This window comes from Perna viridis, chromosome 9 (assembly GCF_037379345.1).
Source record: "Perna viridis isolate PV_CMFRI_1.1 ecotype Kerala chromosome 9, ASM3737934v1, whole genome shotgun sequence".
NCBI classification, from domain to species: Eukaryota; Metazoa; Mollusca; class Bivalvia; order Mytilida; family Mytilidae; genus Perna; species Perna viridis.
This window is the reverse complement of record NC_142453.1, coordinates 359993-381362: the sequence shown is the minus strand read 5'-3', so window position 1 is coordinate 381362 and position 21370 is coordinate 359993. Positions and strand designations below refer to the sequence as shown.

At 32.6% G+C, this 21370-nt stretch overlaps 1 protein-coding gene across 1 annotated transcript; it reads right to left on the bottom strand.

Annotated features, from left to right (window-relative positions):
* Positions 1-58: 58 nt before the first annotated feature.
* Positions 59-15021, bottom strand: LOC148605996 (serine/threonine-protein phosphatase 4 catalytic subunit). The gene is made up of 9 exons (XM_088543761.1): positions 14985-15021; positions 12091-12138; positions 11524-11647; positions 10476-10628; positions 8567-8740; positions 6295-6421; positions 4182-4371; positions 3581-3659; positions 59-2018 (listed from the first exon to the last, which is right to left on the bottom strand). Exons 2-9 carry the CDS (start codon positions 12114-12116, stop codon positions 1968-1970), a joined length of 924 nt encoding a protein of 307 aa, XP_088399887.1. The 5' UTR covers positions 12117-12138; positions 14985-15021; the 3' UTR covers positions 59-1967.
* Positions 15022-21370: the final 6349 nt, after the last annotated feature.

Here is a 21370-nt window from a genome sequence, read left to right as displayed (position 1 = left end):
TATATATATATATCTGAACGTATCACATAAGGTACAACTTATAATCATAACAAACAGACAAATTGAAATCACTTTAATCTTAAAACCATGTGAATTTCAGACAATGATACTGTACAATGACTAAGGACTCTATCTTACAAAATATTTCATACATCAATCAGCAATAAGTCTCCTTAGAATACATCTATTGTCTGGGTGTAATAATAAAAAATAATAATAAAATTTGTGGAGTAAAAACAACATTCAATAATGATGATGACAGCAATCAAATACAGTGATTGTGTTGGCTATTGACATACAAAGTTCAATTTCATACATTAAAACAATCATAAACCATGAGTTGTAGAACAAAAAAATATTTAAATAAAATTCAGTACTTCAGAATCAATGTGCAATATAATTTCCTGAATAGACATCTCTTCTAAGTGACAATGTTTTGCCTTCTGAACTGTAAACATAAATTTAAGAGGTGAGCAACTATTTGTGTGTATATGTGAACATAAATATCATAAGTTATTTGCACGGTAATCATGTAAAGACATTATCTCATTAAATATTAACTTGTGTAGTAGAAAAAAAATTTGGCAATAATCAATAAATAGCCAACAATTCAAGATGAACTGATGAAATTACGTTGATATTTTTTTATGACAATAGCACTATTGGTCAAATGAAAATCATAAGATGTGATAATCAAATTGAAAGGACTTTACATAAGGATAATGTACATGATATTTTATAGATAATTATATACATCAGATGTTATGGAATATGATTAAGACTGTCACTTTAAGTACACTCAGGTTATTCTTACAAGCTTAAACATCAATCAGAAAAGAAAAATAATATGACGATGGAAACAAATATTTACATTTCATGGACAACCATTCTGGAATCTTGACATTTTTAATTTAGTATTCAAATAAATCTACAGAGACAGTCAACTGATGACATTTACAGAATTGTACCCTTCAGACATGTACCAGCGAGACAACCCTCACTTGTAGTAATATAAAAAGTATTAAATTACAAATCACCACACTAAGTCTATTTAATTCATCTCCTGGTTCTCCGTCACTCTTATTGTGAAAAATGACGAGAGAAATGAAAATTTCTGCAAGTCAGATGACCTATGCACATCTTCAATGAGAACAAACCTCTACTCTGTCCTATTAGGTTAATGTCTAGACAAGTTTCACAGTAAAAACAAAGATGTCAATAACAAGTAGAAGCTTATAGAAATGTCAGAGAAACAGTTCATACATTCTATGTTAGTTATCCCACACAAGGTATAGAACAGAAGGTAACAAATTTTATCTGTTAGTGTATTTAATAATCAGAATAGATTTTGACTGAATGATGTGTAGTTAATTAAAACTTACTTCAAGTAGTAGATACTCAATTTTGTAAAGAATTCTTTGGGCCCAATGGTTATTTAATGAATCAGCTCTAACACATAACAATTATTAATATCAGATTTGTTTTTTACATCAACGAAATTACCAGGAAACTTTCAAGCTCTACATGATTGAGGTAAAATAGGAAGAAATGATGAGAGATGATTTTTCCTGATAGTTTTGTTAAACAAGCATTAGCTGTGTAGGCTTCAGCAGGGTCTAATCTAGGGAGAGAAATGAGCAAAAAATTCTCTTTGTTTTTGTACTCACTTCTCCCATTTGTCTTTGACAGGGAGAAGTTTTTGTAATAGATTAAATAATCAAAAATGTATATTGTTATTTTTCAAACAGAATTTACAAAAAAATTATCTCAGTCATTGATGTCTAGATTAGGCCCTCCTTCAGGATAAATAAATATCTGAAATTTTCACAAGTTTACAATTTTCTATTGCCACTATGTTAATCCATTCTGTAATAATATTTTGTTCACTGGATAAAACTTCACTTCCACTGACGTTAATTATGGTAATTTTCTTTCTCCTGATCATAATAACTTATAGTCCAATTAAATCATAAGAAATAATCTGGCTGTGGTTTCTTAGATGGAATTCCCCTAGACTCCTGTAATACATAATAGAAATTAGTTTGACCAACTACACAATGTTGAATGAAGATAATAAAGCAGAACTGTTTACATTTAGTTATTTTAGATGCTATACATTGTAAAAATACAGCAAACACCAGTTATACTGTTGGCCTTTTTCAAAACTATCCCCATCCATTTTTGTAGGGAGGGATATATGTTATTTTCTATATTGAGAAATTTGAATTATTTATTTCATAGAGATTGTCAAGAAAAAGACAAGTTATAAACATTAAATTAGTGAAATTTTATGTTCTTTGTCTATTTTCCATGTCCGGTCTTTGTCCCTGGATTACATTCTTTTTGATTTCCGCTAGAATCTTGGTTCCTTTGATTACTCTTTGAACCTATAATTTGACTACCAAATGAAAAAAAGTTTATCTTACTTGGGATTATTTGAGCAAATTTTTGACACATGGAGATTATCAGTGGAAACTGCTTTATTTTGGCGGTAACAAACAATACTGAACTCTAAACCTAGCACCTTATGACATGATGGTTTTATTCAGTTTAGACAGGTGTTCATTTAACACAGAGAGTATTAAAACAGATCAAGATACATGATTATAGGCAGATTTTAAATTAAAGTTTGCTTTTGCCTTCAAAAATGTACATTTCATGTCTCCATCCACTGGTAACACCAAAATGTCTCCCATTTAAAGTGGGGAAGAACATAATTATGTCAATATGCAAAAATTATTGAATTCAAATGCTTCAATTTAAAACATATACAGGTATGTTATCTGGTTGTGAATGAATTTATCCCGTTAAATTAATATTAGTGTAGGAGACAGTTTTTGTGCAAGTACATGCAGCAGAAGCACCAAAAAATTCAAACTGTAATGAGCATGCAAAATTTTCGGTGTCAAGTGTATTCACAACCAAATAACATCATCCTTTAAATACTACCGAAATTGTTATACTCAAATCCCTAGGAGTAAATAATTTGTTTAAAGGAAGGAAAATATCACATAAAATTAATTATGGATAAAACACATTTTACAGAATATTTATACCCAGGTCCTTCCTCCAATGAGTTACATGTACATTAGCTGATATGGAAGTCAGAATGGATTGATAAATTTTATCATGATTATTTAACTCTGTTATATCTATTAAAATCAAAATAAGAAGTGAATAAAAAATGCATGAAATGTAACTTCTCCCTAGCTACTCATTGTTATGTCAAAAAACACTAGTATCCTGTCATAGAGTAGTCAGAGAGTAGTCCCAACAGGCCAATTCACAAAGCACATTAGAGTAATTATGTCATTTTCTTTTTTATGGCAATAAATAATAAACCAGGTTCTTTCCTATAAAGCCCTTGTTGCATCCTTCAAAATCATAGTTGTCATATGAAGGGTAGGTTAAGTGAAGTTTTCTGGTGACTGCTGATATTGGCTTTGATACAGGTTTTATTTCAGCAGAATGATATACACAAAGGGCAAGAATGATATTTGTCTATCAACCCTAGACTGCATGCATGATTCTTGGTGTGTGTTTTAAGGGTGTACTTGAATGAATAGTAAGGAATGTTTACCTGTGGAGCTGCCTCAAATATGGTAAAATCTCTCTGTAAATGTTCATCTAATTCTAATATAGCAGCTACATTTCCACACCTATAATAACATCACATAATTAAACAAACTTGCCTTATCACAATATTTTATGACAAAAATATGAAAAGTAACACAAATTCTTTCGACCTTTCATAAAGTTACATATAATTTTATTTAGTTCATGAGTGAGTAGTTAAACCTTTATGTTTGGGTCAAACACTTGGTTTTTTAGGGTACATTCATGCTGCTCATTTTTCTGTGTGTACTTAAAGTTCTTTTTGCATTGAAAAAATTCTTTGTCCCCTGGATTGCTAGGTTCTCTTTGGGCCACCCAGGTTATTTAGTATAACCTAATTTGGAACTGTGACATCATTAACTTCGATAAATCTAAAATAATTTAAATTAAATTACAATATGGTTACCGATCAATCAATATTTGGATAGGGGCTGATCAAATATTAAATCAAAAAGATTTTTTCAATTTTTTACTAGATACTTGCAAAGCTAACTTAAACTGACAGAAGATCGGCTGTATTGTTTAATTTTTTTCATATTTTGACACAAGTAAAAAGAACTATCTACCTGTAACAATAATTGGGCGCTGACCAGACTGTTAATACTGTTTCATTAAAATGCCACTTGTACCCTTCCATAACCAATTGATGTGCTCGACATATCAAGTTTATATTATTGGCCTCATTAAACTGTGCTGCGACATCTGAACCAAATAAATAACCAGCTCCTCTAGGACTTACTCCCCAACCCTGTGTATCTACAAATAACACCAATGTTTACTGTGTAAGAAAATTCTATCTGATCACTACATCATTTGATTAATTTATAAGTTCACTTTATACAATGACCATCTATTGTAATAGTCCTGTCCAATAACGTCTCAAATATCCTTACATCATGGTAAATAAGGCTTTAAATTTATTTTTCAATGCATATAATTCTTGAAAAGTTTAGGTCCTGGAGACATAAAGCATCTTTAATCTATTTAAAGATGATATAATTTTGACTATGGTAAACAAAATATTTAATATGAAATAAAAGATGAAAATTCTTCAATAATGTCAACACAAAGTTAGAAGACCAGCTAATCTTACCTGTATTTTTGTTTTATTACTCAATTAGAATATCAATTAAATAATGACACCCAAGCCACTGAAAAATTTAGCCCAAGAGCATCCCAGATTGTAAACTTTCATCACTTTTGATTTAATGATTACGTTTGTTGGTAGTTCCATCAAAACAGTAGTTTTTCACACTTCAAGCAGTCGAATATACTGTGTAAATTACTGCCGACTTGAAAAGGCTTGATAAATAAATTCTTTAATGAATTGAAATTCCAATATGAATAGAAAGGAAACTGAGCACAATACTATGTAACAGTTTAACCATGCGATGCTTATCTTTACACAGATTCTTGCTCGGGCGCCCTACAAAAAGGACGGGTTAGTATGTACACTGATAAAAGAGAAAGTATGAAAACAGCTACAACAGCAACAAAAACAATTGTTTTCATTTTTACTCATCATTTATAAGGAATACACATTACAAAACAATTACAGTCGAACCTCGTTAAGTCGAAGGGACTATGCAAAAATGTTCGAGTTATACGAGGTTCGAGTAATCCAAGGTCGAGGATAAACTGGAAATACTAGTAGTTTGGTCAATGATTGTTTCTGTATTTATATCATTTGTTGTGCTTGTACATGTACATGTACTTCACTTTACACGGTACTTCGTAATGTCATGAGTTCCTTATCAGAAGATAATTTTTTGTATGTTGTTTATCATGTTTGAAATACTGAACGACACCAAGTGTTTTAGTGAAATTTCCTTTTTTGTTTTTTCTACATCAAAAACGTCATAGTTCATAACATGTTGCTTTGTTTGATTCACAATCAGGAGTATCGTCAAACCATGTTTTCTACATTTTTACGATAAAATTTCAAATTCACTAGCGAAACGAGTGTAGTCGTTGAAATACCCTTACTATCATCTATTTGAAGTTTCATTAAATAGTCAGATACCATTGCAGTTCATCTGTATTTTTTAAAAAAATTTTTATCAAAATATCTTATATCACTGTTAATGTAATTTCCAGCATGTTCTTAATACAATTCGTTTCTTTTAATAACACGCGCAATTTTAAATTGATTAAATAAACAAATCAAACCATAATGAGTGTCAACAAATTAATTTTAAAAGCCATGCTAATTGTTGTTAAAACACACTTCAATCATGGTTTGTAATAAATCAATCAGTTTTCCGACTAATTAGTTGACTTCGAGACATCAGGGTTAATTAACCTTAAAGTGCTATTGAGGGGCTTGATTGATTACCTCAAGTTATCCAAAGTTTCGATTCATCCGAGGTAAAATTGTATTGGAGTAAGGGGAGTTTTGGTGGGACTTTGTAATTAGTTAGAGTTATCCGAGATTTCGACTAATCCGAGTTCAACACATCAAGGTTGGACTGTATTTAATTTACTGTTGGTCAAAGCGCATCAATATTGCTACGTCTTAAGCAATAATACCAATTTAAAAAAAATAAAAGGGGAGATAATCCTAGTTTTGAAAAAAAAAAGTTTCATATATAATGAATGATGCATATAACGAAGTAACTAAGACAGTCCCCTGACATTCATTATACACGAACTCTACTGTACTTCTAGATTTATATGTACCTTCAGGATCTGACCAAAGTAAGTCACACATGGGACCATCATGTGGTACTTCCTGTTTCCTGTCTATAGCTCGGATCTGGTCTAATGTCTGTATAGATGGTGATAGTCCACCATGAACACAAAATATCTGTAAAACAATGACATGATGTTGAGACTAGGTCAAGTGATTTTAAATGGTGTTAACCTGCAAAAACTCTCAAGTGTCAGACCTCCCTATCAAAATTTTCTCCTGGCAAAAATTTGCTGAGATGTTATTTTCAATACATGTTATATATTTTATAGCAATAGAACTAATTTGAACTTCAAGTGATAATTTCTGGTGACATATCCATGCCCAAAAAATTATTGTTAATTGCCACTTTAATCTTATTCAATATATTTGTTTTGCTTGGGAAAAAATTCTGAAATCAGGAGATTTGGAATTACACATCAAAGAAAACAGTAAGAAAATCTCTGACAATGACTCTGCAAAAAACCATTGCATTGTTCATCATTCTATGCTTTTTACTTGAAAGTTACGTCAGTGACTTCGAGTATTGTAGGAGTGATCAGGGGAACCAAGGTTATAGCGGTAATCAAAAGAATGTAATCCAGGGACAAAGACCAGACATGGAAAACAGACACACACAACAAAGAACACAAAGCAACCAAAATCACACATACAAAGTAACAAAAGCAAATGAGCAACTCGGACTCCACTAAAAACTGGGAGCATAGACCAGGTGCACCGGTAGGGTAAGTGTCCTCTGCTTTTCTAGAAACACCCGCCTAGTTGTTCATAAGAAGTCAAGATCGGGGTAGACAAACGAGGGAAGGAAAACTATAACCCGTTGAATAAATCAGTTTTCATGGTGATGGATACACCATAACGATCCACGAGTTCATGATAACAACAATAAAACTTCTGTAGTGATGACTTTAATCTTGTAGCAACATAACCCTGTTCCAGAAGCCTATTTGTTAGAGTTCTAGCGCGATACAAAAAGTCTGTAAGTATAAGAATGACAAAAGGGCTTCTGGCAGACAACTTCACGGACGGAAATAATTTCTTCAAATTAATGCGCGATTCTCTTATAAACTTTAAATATTTCACTGATATCCCAAAAGATGATATTTCAAACATTTTAAATGTTAATTTTCTGCTAAATATTGTTGAACTGGTAAATCAAGACCCCAAACTATTTTTTACAATTGGCCGTGTAGTAATTTCAAAGAAGATAGTTAAAAGCCAATACAATTTATCTCTCTTTGGGTGGTGTTGGTTTTCAACTATGCCCTGTGAATGGTATTATAATCAAAATCATTTTATCAAGAAGCGTCACAATCAACATCATCAGCAGCCTTTTTTCGAGTTTAAGGTCTCAAGAGCATAAACAAATGCAATAATCTTATTTTCACGTTATTTGTGTAGATCTTCTTTTTGTTTTGCAGCAGGTTGCAAGGGAAATATGAGTTCAACACCAAAACATTCTCAAACCGACACTCTAGCACATTGCTTAAAAAATAAACATCGGGAACCTATCTTGCAGGTTGCACACCAAGCGACTTCTGAGTTTTAGCACCTTCGGTGCTTTGATTGAAACAATGTTGTAGAAATAAACTTAACTTGTGGTAACCTGTGTGAATATGATACAGAAGTGTGTGAATTTGGGGCCTAATCTAGACATCGAAGACAAGGAGAAGTTTGTGCTCATTTCAGTGAAAACGAAATATCAAAGGACCAACAGACATGTCTGGTAAAAACCTTCAGTACTGTAAAAAAAATTTGGTTTTTTTTAGTTGCCCAAACAGAAGAAAAATTCAAGATATCAGATTCAGTCTTGTATTCTCTTGACCCATTTCCGACACATTGTCACTTCTCCAACTAGATTAGGCCCTATCAAATTACCTGGAAAGTCATGCAACCGAGTCAACTGACTAAATATTGCAATAATTAAAACTCACATTTAATAATGATTATAGATTTTTTACACAACTAATGCAGTATTTTTCTCAAATGCACAATAAAAATTTAATAAGATTTAAATGACAAAATTTCAATAATCAATGGATGCAATAATTCCAGAATTAAAGCCAAAATGCCTTGTCTTATCAATAACAGCATTTCAAGATATGTCAGGTGTGTACAAACTGTTTATTCTAAATTACCCCCATTGACTGACGTCACAAGAGAAATTATGCACTCGGTGGAATACATTGAGAATACTTGATAGTGGTCATCATCAAGTCATACTAAAACAACAGATCTTGTGAATGATTCACAATTTCTCACCTTTCCATCAATAATTGCAGAAAGACTCAGGTAATCAAATATTTCTGTGCAGTATCTCCATACAGTAATGGACCCGTATTTTCGTAAACATTCATCATAAAAACCGTATACTTGTGTGATTTGCCGACTTTCATGGTTACCTCGTATTAATGTTATTCTATCTGGATATCTAACCTACAACACAGGAAAAATTCACAATTTAATTAAAAAATAAACTTACTAACAGGATATCACTAAGACTCTGAGGTTAGAATGATTTTAGGTCTTGCATACATAACCATTTCTACTCTACTAAAAATTTTGTTGATTACGCAGTGCTATGTTGTTATATTGGTGATGAAGCAACAGGAATATGCAAGAATTAAAAATTTCAATCACTTAAGAGTTACATGTACATCATTTCAAACAGATCAGAATGATTTTAAGCCATTCATGTTTCAGACCACCTGCAAATATAAGTCCTCATTGCCATTCGGTGCCTATAATCTTCCCTCCTAAGCATTGAACAATAATTATCTTCATGTACATCTACATATGATATCCAAGGTTGAACAGTTTAATTTAAATCAAAGTGCTGATAGCACTGGCAGTTTTTGATTCTTGTGAAAAATGTAGCATGAAAAAAATTTCAAAGATTACATGATGTTAAATAAAATTGTGATCACACATTGCATTTAAATACTATTAAGAACTGTCCTCTTTTAATATGAATAAACTGAAAGTCAATCTATACTACTGATCCAACTTCACACATATTCACAAATTTTTGTTCCATTTCACATTTTTCCCTATTTCAAGTAAACTATCCAAAAGTTAATGTGCATTTATATTCAAAAGCTATATTAACAGAGTATTTTCATACATAACAATTATACTTAAATAAAACCAATATCAGCTTAAGAAAATAATTTCCTAAACACAAGATTTTAAAAATCTAGATACTTTTATCAATTTCAATTGTTCCCACCAATTTTACTTGGTTAAAATCGCTGCTCTTCACTTCCCATTTATACTTGGTAAAATATTAATGATAGAATGAATAATTTGACTTATAAATGTGTTAAAATGAAAATATTAAACATATTTTATCCTTCCAGATACATTACTGCAAGAAATAAATTCCCTAAATGTAAATTTATTACTAAATATCTTTCAAGGCCAAAAAGGAGTCCCTCAATTCTTCAGTTGCAGGACTAAATCTGAAGTTTTTTGTATAAATAATAGAATATTATTGAGCAGATAAATCACATGAAACATATTTACTTGTTATAAAAGAGGTATTGAATGAAATAAAAGGAATTACACTTGGACTATATTTTTGTGTAGTGTTCAGAAATAGTAGGGAAGTTCCAGTGGTAGACCGGTGACATAAGATATTTTGATCCTGAAGGATCGAAAACCCAATTAACCGCTTGCAAGATAAGTGGGATATGGGCAGAAACATTGATTTATAAAAACCTCATTAACTCACAAATGTAATAATTTGATAATACTGGTAAAACAATGAGTTTAAAACATGTATATAAAAATAACTTGGTTGTCATTGTTTTTTATGTTAATTGTTATTTGCTTAATATTTTTTGTATATATTAGGTCGATTTTTGTCTTTTTATGAATAATTTCACATTTATTATGCTTGACACTTGGTAGATGACTATCTCATTGGCAATCATACAATGTACCACATCTCCCTTATTTTTATATTGAACAAATTTAGACAGTGTAGATAATAGATTGAAAACTAGATCTGTTATATTTTGATCAATTTTGTTGAATATGAATTTTGAGACTTGATTAAATAGAGTTTGAAGCTTTTTTCCCCACTATTTCTGGAATACCCACAATAAATCCTAATATGCTTTCTTTAAATATTGTGTTTCAATTTGAGTGATGTAGTTATTTCATTTACCTTTAAAGCTAAAAGAAGTAAAAATGTTTCTACACTATAGAAGCCTCTATCAACAAAGTCTCCAATGAATAAATAGTTGGTGTCAGGGACATCACCACCAACTTTAAATAGTTCCTTTAAATCATAAAACTGTCCATGTATATCACCACAAACCTACAATCAAATTAAAAAGCAATATTGCATTAAAATTTACTAACACTCAGTGTTTGCATGTGCTACATTTGAAGCTTAGAAAAACATCTTAGTGTTGCACTATTCATCCTGGTAATGTTTCATCATTTCTGATGCTTGTCTCAAATGTTTAATTGTTACAGAGTCTACTATGACATCATTGAAAGGTATTTAGACCACTGCCATGATAAACGTATGACCAATATCATAGACATGTGATAGTCTTATTTCCGACATCATAGATTTTACTGATGTCACAAGAGATTTTTGCTGAACAATGGTTGTTATAATGATGTGATGCAATACGTAGGCTGTATCTTTTCATAAACATGAAGAAACTAGACCAATTAGAATTGAAACAATTCATGCAGATTCATTTAAAAATATCAATGTTTTGCCATGGGTTGGTCATTCATGTCAATCAATGTTTTGTCATGGGGTGATCATTCATGTCACCTTATTTTACCCCAATTGAGTCTTCGTGACTTATCATTACATTAACTTTCAAACTCTCCATGTCTCACAAGATTTGAATGAAAATGACAATTTAATTTCTTATTTTAAATAATTTATTAATCTGTTTTATACAGTTTTGTATCTAAGATGATCAGCATTGCCAATATACTGCAGTAGATTTCACAAAATATGCTTAGTTCCATTAAAATAACCCTTTTTTAGCAATATAAATACTGTTGTGTTAATAAATATGGATATTTAATTCTAAACTTATGTTTTACTTTGGGACTGCAACTTCAGGATAATCTTTTGTATGTAAATTATGAGTGACAATGGAAAAAGGGATGGATATGGTAACAAACTGAAAGAACAGACTTCCTGTCAATATATGTACCCCAAACATAAAAATAATGTTACACACCGTGACAGGAGAATCTACCCTCTGAACATTACTTTCTTCTACCAATATTTCTCTTGCTTTAGCACACAATGCTTTTACTTCACTTTCTTTAATGATTTCACATCTTTTCAGCTGTTCAATTTGTCTGTAACACATTAATGCATGTCCACTAACATCAAGTTCTAAATGAAATTCAGTTAAAACATTGAAATTGTTACTTTTTTTTTTCCATTTTGAACTAAATACGGGTACAATGTAAATAACAGTTAGCTCTTTATTGACTTGAATAGTTAATGACATACATGACAGTACATGTACATGTAGGTACTTGTAAACACAATGAATTTATTAGAAAGTGTAAAATTTTGATAAAATACAAATTTAAGAAATAACTTACAGTAATTAAAATAAAACAATGTTTATTTAAATGTCTTTATGTTGACATTTAATACTTAAAGACATATGTGTTTCCTATCTCATCAAAATCATTACCATACAGAGTACATCTAGGTAGTGAAATGTTTTATTTTAGACACCAAGAATGAGGCAGAGTTGGAATAGTTTAGTCCTCAGTCTGATCAGACTTACCGGTCTAAGTCACTGATTTCACTCATTCTCTGTTTGTTCTTTAAAATCCTGAAAAAATTCAAGTCGGAACATATAAAAAAACTCCATAAACTTCATACAAAAAAAAAACTAATATGCCCCTTATAATAACAGGCCCTGTATAACTCACCTTCCTCATTTTAGCATTCATCACTCAAAATCGCATTCCTTTTCACTAAGCAGTACCACAACTTATCAAAGCACATGTCTCATAATATGACATATTACACTCCAAAAGGGAGCATTTTAAGCATCAGTCCCTCTGAAATCAGGCAGTGGTTGAAATATGGTTTGAGAATACCCACCATTTTGAAAGTTTAAATTGACGATTTCAGGTTTTACGTTAGGATTTTAAAATAATTTAGTCACTTTTGTGTTACACTTTTTGTATTATAAAGATCTGTTGGTCTCAGAAAATATCAAAGAGCGGCATGAAAAAATACCAACAAGAAGACATAGTAACAAGGCTAGTTTTTTTTCCAAATTTATTGATTTACAGATTTTTTACTGGAACGGGGTTGGTCGGCCGAGAAAATTTTTTTTCAAATTTGGGAACCAGAAAGGTATATCTACTTTTGATATTTTAAATAAAAACATTTTTTTTATTTTCAAAGATTCCATTATCTAACCTGACATAGTTTAGAAGTGGAATTCTAATCTACTGTATTTACCTACAAATCATTTAGTCACAAACAAATTCTCATTTGTAACGGAAAGGCTAAGTAAAAAGGAAATATAAAAAAAAAAACTTCAAAGTACAAGAAGAATTCAGGGACAGAAAATTGAGTATGCAGATAGATGTAATGAAAATTAATTTTTTTCCCCATTTGTCTTCTTTTTTCATTTAACAATTACAATGAGAGTCTCCATCACCTTTTTAAAAGCTTTTAATCAAACTGAATTGACTTATGGTTTTTAAACATACAAAAATATTATTAAAAACTAGTAATATGTCATAAATTGGAAGACAATGAAACTTGTCTTTTTTTCACTATGATTTCCCTTTAAAATCATCCTGGGATTCAAAAATTGTTTACAATGTTCATAAAATAATATTTCAATGATAATGGAGGGTAAAATGGTCTTCAGAAAAAAAAAGACAACAAATGATGTTTTAAAAGAATTTTCTCAGTTATTTTATAAGTTCTTTTGCATATTTCTACACAAAACATCATAGCTTTGATTTTCCTGCCAATTACATGCATCTCCCCTTTATCAACATCCTATTGATAATAAATACAAACCCACTAGGTTTTACAACTCTTAAATCATGTACAGAAACTTTTTACAATCTTTTCAATTAAAGGTATTTTGATTTTATCATCTCTAGCCAGTGTTAATTTGTTTTTGAACTACTAAAACTCTTAAACGTGAATTTAATGAAGTGGTGAAAAATATGCTGCCATTTTCGTTCAATCTTCACACTAACTTTACATTGTCCAGAACTCTAATTTAAAAAGTAGATACATGCATTACAATTTTGCACTTGCCATTTTTTGTAGTCGGTGGCAGTAAAAAAATAATTGGAAAACTGAAATTTTATTTTTTAAAGTGCAAGGATACACCTGGGAGAGGGCAAAGAAAGGCACTGGCCAAAGATAGGGATGACTTGTGGAGATGGGTGGAGACCTTATACACAAGAAGGTACGAAGAGGACTAAGTAAGTACATGTGCACCAAAATTTAATCCCTATAATAACAGTACTACTTCAGATGACAAAGACAATAATACATTTGACCTGCTGTGTATGATCTGAGTGGTTCTATTTACTTCTGCTGAAAAAAAAAATTTGATTTTGATATACATGTATATGTATAATTTATCAAAATTAAATATTAAATCTGCATTCTATTAATTCAAGGGATAAAAAGCAATATTAAATATCTAGCATACTACATGAACCATGTAGCATTTCTCCATTATTCTTTATTGTTTTCATGTACATGTAATTAGTAAAATTGCAATGTTGAAAATTGCAACCTGTGAGGGTCCTTGACTGGAAAATAAAATTCTTACAATGTAACTACTTCTGTCACTATTTTATTCCATTACTTATTCCCTGCTTGATATCAGGACTCATTTGTATTGGGTGAATCTTTACGATACATAGCACTTCAAAGTGCTGTAGATTTACTTGGAGATAATATTGTTTTATCTCTTGGTATTTGGTGGATGACTCTCTCACTGGAAAAATAAACATCTCCTTTTTTTATATTTATGATTGAAGGAATCATTTCATATGTTTGGAATATCTTTTGCTGACTCCAACAGATAAAATTATCCTTAATCAAATTCAACAAAAATGGTAAATGAAATGAAATCCATTTTATTTACTATGTAAAAGGGAATTTTATTACATGCAACTGTAAAAGTGTACCTTCTTCAGAAATGATACTTCAAAAACAATAACTATTTTTTTAGCTAAATTATGACATTTACCAAACTATCTAATTTCATAATGGCTAAAAATCTGCTATATAAGGGTAGTATGGGCACTGAATGGGGGGTCAACTCATTCTGGGCTTGTTTCATTCCGAAGCTGTTTAAAAATGTCTGGAACATTAAAATTTATCTTGTTAACAAAAAAGTAAACTCTAGACATTTTATGAAATGGTGTCTCAAAGGTGTTGATCGGAGACACTGTGACTTCACTCACTACATCTACCCAGCGTCAGCGAAGAATGAAGAAATTAAAATTCACGTCAGTGGTTAGTTATGAAGAACAAAACATTTCACAATTAGAAAAACTAAGACTATGAAAACGATAACCGAATGAAATTATCAAAAAAGATTATGACGGGTGCGTACAATATAAACCATCTCCTTGAAAAGAAATAATGTTAAAGAAAGAAAACAAGTAAAAGCTCTGTTCTTACCAACCACTCTCGCTTGTCACAGTTCAACTTCCGGTTTGACTTACGTCACATCGTAAAAACTTCCACCCGAGACTTCATTCTTACTCTTTGAAGAAAAACAAATCAAATTCGTCTATACGCAAGATATTTCTTCCACTAACAACGCAAAAATTATTTCTACAAAATAAAAACAAAAAACAAAACCATTTTCCCTAACTTATTACCAACAAGAGATTTGTCAAGTAACGCACAGCAACGACCTTCAAGTAAAGCAAAATACTCGTGTACAGAACCAATTTATCTCGATTGTTTGAATTCTGTACCGATCAAATCATAGTCAAATTCCAAAAAATAAAAGAAAGAACGGGATCAACATCAAACGTACGTATCTAAACACAAGCTTGCTGTATTGTTAACATTAAAATCCTTAATTGATTTGAATTCACCATTTTGATATTACGAATGACATTCAATCCATATAGTTACGTTTATTCAAGGAGTTAAATACATATTTCTATATAATATTATGGATGATATTCAATCCATATACGTTTATCCAATGAGTTAAATATATATTGCTATATATAAATCCTTAAACTACAAACTACTAGTTTTTTTTTCGTTTTGTTTGTGTGTGTGTGTGTGTGTGTTTGTTTTTTTTTTTTGGTGTGTGTGTGTGTGGGGGGGGGTCTAAATGTTCAAATCGAAATTCAAATGGTCGAAACTATCTGTCAAATAATTCATATCCTGCACCACCATCGTTGAAATCAATCTTGTCCTTAGATACATATACCTCTCATCTATGTATATGTATGTGTATATCTCAGTCGATAGGTTAAGTGCTACAAACTATCGCATATACACACATCTGTACAGTCAACATGTTTTGATAGGCACATGTATTCAGCTATAAAATGTTTTAAAAGACTATGATCAAATTGTCCCATGTGGTATATAACGATAATGGGAATAATGAATATGTCAAAGAGACAACAATTAACTCTACTGGGATGAAACATATCAGCTCAAAGCCACAAATGGGTCTTGAATAAACGATGTTGAAACCCTCACACCCAAGTCAGGCTGCACCTGGTTCCAAAACAACATTGTACACGGGAACGGCGAAATAGTTGTATGATATATAAAGACCTCCTGTCTTATGTGACCATGATATTGCGCTCCGTTGGAATGTCACTTAACACAGGTTTGACATCATGTAAAAGCGCTTAGTTTCCGAGCACCTTGTTCCAGAGACACGTACAGTAATTTAAACGCCAAAGTCTTAGAATATGATCTCAACAATAATGTATGACGAAGGCACTTTTTATTCACCTGAACACCTACAGCTCTATTATCACGTATAATCCTAGATAATCTAGTTTTTATGTAAATTGTAGTTTCTTTACACATTGCCAAATAGCCAGATAGAATGATTATTACAAAGAGCAAGCACCGGGCTGAAGACTGACACCATTTCAAGGAAAAGTACATTATCAAAATAACTATGCTACCGTCCATTTCTATTAATTAGCAATCTCCTTCCGATGTCACGAATCATAAGCTAGAGGTCACTTTATAGTTCGTTTAAAATTGATTCAGTTATATATATATACGTCTCAGAATGTGACGACTCTATTCGCTACACTGCTCCATCGGATCAAATTGATACAGGGAAGATATGTAAACGTATAGGAAGGTCTGAAAAATTCCCAACGATGTTAGAACTGTCAAATTTGCGATGCAAATTTTTAGTCGTTCCCTCCGCGGGACTCGAACTCGCACCGCCGTGACATCTGTAGCAACACCACCTGCACAAAGTCTAGCGCCCTAGACCACACGGCCAGCTAGGATATATATATATATGCTAGCTGGCCGAGTGGTCTAGGGCGCTGGACTTTGTCACGGCGGTGCGACGTCGAGTCCCGCGGAGGGAACGACTGAAATTTGCATTGCAAATTTGGCAGTTCTAACATCGTTGGGAATTTTTCAGACGTTTCTATATATGTGTGTGTGTGTGTGTGTGTGCTGAAGAAGGATATCAGTTATCCGAATTATTCAATGTAAATTTTACCACCTTTTGGTGATGTTACACATATTGTTATGTTTTCCATCGTTTTTAACGATCCATCACCCCGTGTATATATATACGTCTCAGAATGTGATGACTCTATTCGCTACACTGCTCCATCGGATCAGATTGATACTGGGAAGATACGTAAACTTATAGACGGGTCTGAAAAATTCCATACATCGTGTACCAAGTTAGAGTCCAAGAATAATCCTACGAGGAGGAATGACCCGGTCAGCAAAAGCCATATTTTTGTATAGTCTAGCTGGCCGAGTGGTCTAGGGCGCTGGACTTTGTGCAGGCGGTATTGTCATAGATGTCACAGCGGTACGAGTTCGAATCCCGCGGAGGGAACGACCAAAAATTTGCATCGCAAATTTGACAGTTCTAACATCGTTGGGAATTTTTAGACCCTTATATATATGTGTGTGTGTGTGTGTGTTTGAAAATTCTTTTATAGTAATCGTGATATACGTCACGATCACCGAGTAAAAGATAATGTGGGGAGGGACTATGGAGGTCCCATACCGGGTCCTGTCCTCATGTACCTGTCTACTCCAGCAATGCTAGAGGTTGTCTGGCAAGCTATTTTCTGACTTGGTGTTTGGGTATGGAGGTACGGAATTCCAACTTCTGACGTTGTAGGAGTAGTACTTGTCAAGTCAAGTTATATATATTTATAAGTCGATACATTATTAAAACAAATAACACAAGTTCTAATGAGCTTTTAAACCTGTGTGACAATGAGGTCCATGTAGGTCAAGAGTTCTCTGCTACATCTAGCTTGTAAGTGTTGTATATCAGACTCGTAGCTAGGCGGAAACTCGGAAGCTCGAGCTTCCACATAGTTTTGTCAAAAAAGCAAAAAACAAAAGAAAAGAAAAAAACGAGAGAGAGGGGAGAGGGGACGATGGTTCATTTCTTGTCTACTGACAAAGATAATATATTCATGCACTATTACCCCCCCCCCCCTATATGTCTTACTACGTCAAAATATTAGATTTAAGTATGATATAAATATTTTTGCGTCTGAATCCCTTTGTTGATAAGTTTTAAATTTTTGCCTTTCAATCAAAAATGCCGACCATGTCTGATGAAGACACTCAGTCAAAAAATTAAATTCATACAGAATCAATCGATTGCGAAGGCGGAAATTTTGACCACAAGAAATGCACAATTTCACGTAAAGTTGATAATGCAACGAAATATCGACAGTTATTTTAAGAAAATTAATCATCTATTTAATAAAAACCGATTAACTTACTGACGCTTCAAATGTAAATAAAGATGTGGCCACATCGACAAGCTGCTCAACTGATAAAAAAAACTGCACGAGTCTTTTATTGGGCCTAGCTATTTAGACCTAGGGAAAGCTATAACCGCCACATGATAAAGAAACTGGAACTGTTGATAAAAGTAGCCCGATGTTGAACATAAATGCATTTGTACAGAACGTGGTAATTTTTTGTGCATATGTATCCGTGGTAGGAACAGCAGTTTTCAGTCATCATGGCGTACCAAATATTCATAGATGCGATATCATATTTTGACTGCCTTACCTGTGGTTGTTGGCTCTTTGAATGATCTGCAACAAGATGGTGATGCTAAGGCACGTAGCCACTACTGTTGAATCACAAATTTGACTTTATCGTTAGTTTGGTTGCGGCACAAAATTTTCGGTTATCTGCAATTTTTCAAACCAAATCTTTGATTTAATTGAAGCAGTTTCAGAAGCAAATTAAGGTCGTTGTATCTCTGTTGTTGGAAACCGAGACATTGCCACTGAGGTTGAACGAGTAGTTGCGATTGGAAACAGTGTAGAAGTGATTCCCTGTGTCCCTCGAGGAGCTTCAATGCAGCAACATCGTGTGAATGTTCCGTCAGCAAACCCTAATCGGTTTTGGAAACGAGCACTGTTTCTTCAATTCATTGACAATGTTTTACAGGATTGACTGATTAAAAACGAAGATATATTTCTTACTCAGAACATCGTTCATTCAGTGATAGATTGACTCACTGATGATGTTACACTTTGTATGACACTTTCAGGTCTGACCTGGCAAAAACATCATTAGACGAGTTCAAACTTGAAGTCGGTTGATGGAAAGCTGGGCGGAATAGCGTAGATGAAGCAGACTAACAGAATTATAATTTATGCGTATAGCATGCAACGGCATTGACTAAGTTATAGACTGTTTTTGTACGTGAAGAACGAAGACTTGCGTTCCTACTCAGAGTAGAAGGCGACGCTTACCTTGAGTATACTCATATGAAACTGTTTTTCATTTGAGTATACTATAGTAAATATTCTAGCTCTCTACTCACATTATTCAATATAATGATCCAGTTTTGAGAATGTTTCTAAGGTTAAATTTTAAGAATACAATTAAGTTCTTGTACGTCTGAGATAAAGAAACCTCGTCGCATCAGTTATATGCTGAAAATATTCTTAACCCATGCAGATACAGTTTACGCTTATCTCAAATAAAAAATCTTGTCACCATGCATGTCAATTTTGAATTATGTAATATTTTTTGTGTGTTTAATTGGTCAATAATGGTAACTATTTTGGTGAATGTTACTTTTCTCATTTCCATAATGTACTAAGCGTATATTAGTATATAGAGAGACCACAAAAGGGTATAAATGGTGGTAATTTCTGGACCCGATTTTTTGTCTCCAATTAACAAAAATTTCGGAGCTGCCAGGAGGCTTTGCCCACTGGGTCCCCACTAGGGCTTTGCTCTGGACCATGGAAGCCTTTAGCTGACCAGACCCCTTGCCGTGATAAGCTTCCACATGCATCATACCCTGGCTATGCCGCTGTATATTGTGTTTTGTTTTTTTACCCTTATTGATGTAGTTTTTTTGATAAATCTTTAATTTTTATTTCATTTATATAAGGGTGTCTAAATGGAATAAGGTTAAAAAAAATCATCTCCATAACGGCTCTGGTTCCAGGCATACGTTAAAAAAAACGGAGGACACTAGGCCCTGTGCTCATCAATTTTCTTTCCAGTTTCCAGGATTACCGGGTGGGGTATAAATTAAATTAAAAGCCGAGCGAAGCTAGGTAAGAAAATATTTGCATATAGAATTTACGAAAAATCAAGATTCTCAATATAAGGCCATTTTCCTTGTAACCGTTGAATACATGTGGTGTTAAGTCTAATGTTCCAGTCTTTTCCAGAATGCACACCTCCTTTTTATTGAAAAAATTGTCATTTGTATGTGTACAATTGACAAAAAAGGCAAATTTTGTCCTTTTTCTGAGTGAACCCTATTTTTCAAAGTGTCTGGAAACCCCCCCCCCCCCCCCCCGAATAAATTAGATCTAAGCAAATGAAATAAATGAAATTATGACATACTTGTATTTGAAATTGATTGAAATATTACGGTCTAATTGTTGCAGGAGCCAGATTCTGAGTTTTTGGAAAAAGAGATCAAGGCTATTATAGGTAAAAATCATATGATGATATGGCCCTTTTTTACTCCATAACTAAATCTATAGACAAGACCCAATTTTCATATATTGATTACTTAGGTTAAAAATAACACAATGAGTAAAAAAAAACACTCTTAAAACAGAGCTTGAAAAGGAACACATTGACAGAGGAACAATCGTTAGATTAACAATAAACTATTTCTATCATGTCTACAACACCTGTTTCCTCCTTTTGGCCTTTTATTTTTAAAAGGGTAGGGCCAACATTTCCAAACTATAGGGCCCTCCAACATATTGCTAACAATGTGTTGAAATTAAAAAAAAAATCGATAAATATTAATAAAGTTATCACAAATAAAATAAGGTTAAGGAATGCCAAAGGCAACAAAGACAGCATGATACCAATTTAATTTTCAGACTGTATAAAAAGGGGGATGAAAAATGTTCAAAATAGCATTCAGGTAATTTAATAACTACTAGTATGTGGATTGTATTGAACAGTGAACTTGCCTTTCTGAGTTTGGACAAAAGGACCATGATTGGTTTACAAGTTATCCTCTGGAAACCACTGAAAGACTTATCTAATTTGAGGATATTAATAATACCTTGCCACTATGTGTACATACTGATATAAAACTAATAATAGAGTAACCTTGACTCCATGGAAAAGCCAAACAGGTGCAACAACATGTCAATATTATGATCTTGCCATTCTTTAATTACACTAGTGCCCGGAATATTTTTTATTGATTGATTGTTGGGGTTTAAAGCCCGAGCAGCAATATTTCAGCTATATTCAGGTGATGACCATGAAATGGATGATAAAATGTACATGAAATGAGGATGAAATGAAAAGAGGGACAGGACACAAGGATAATAGGGTCGACAAATTTT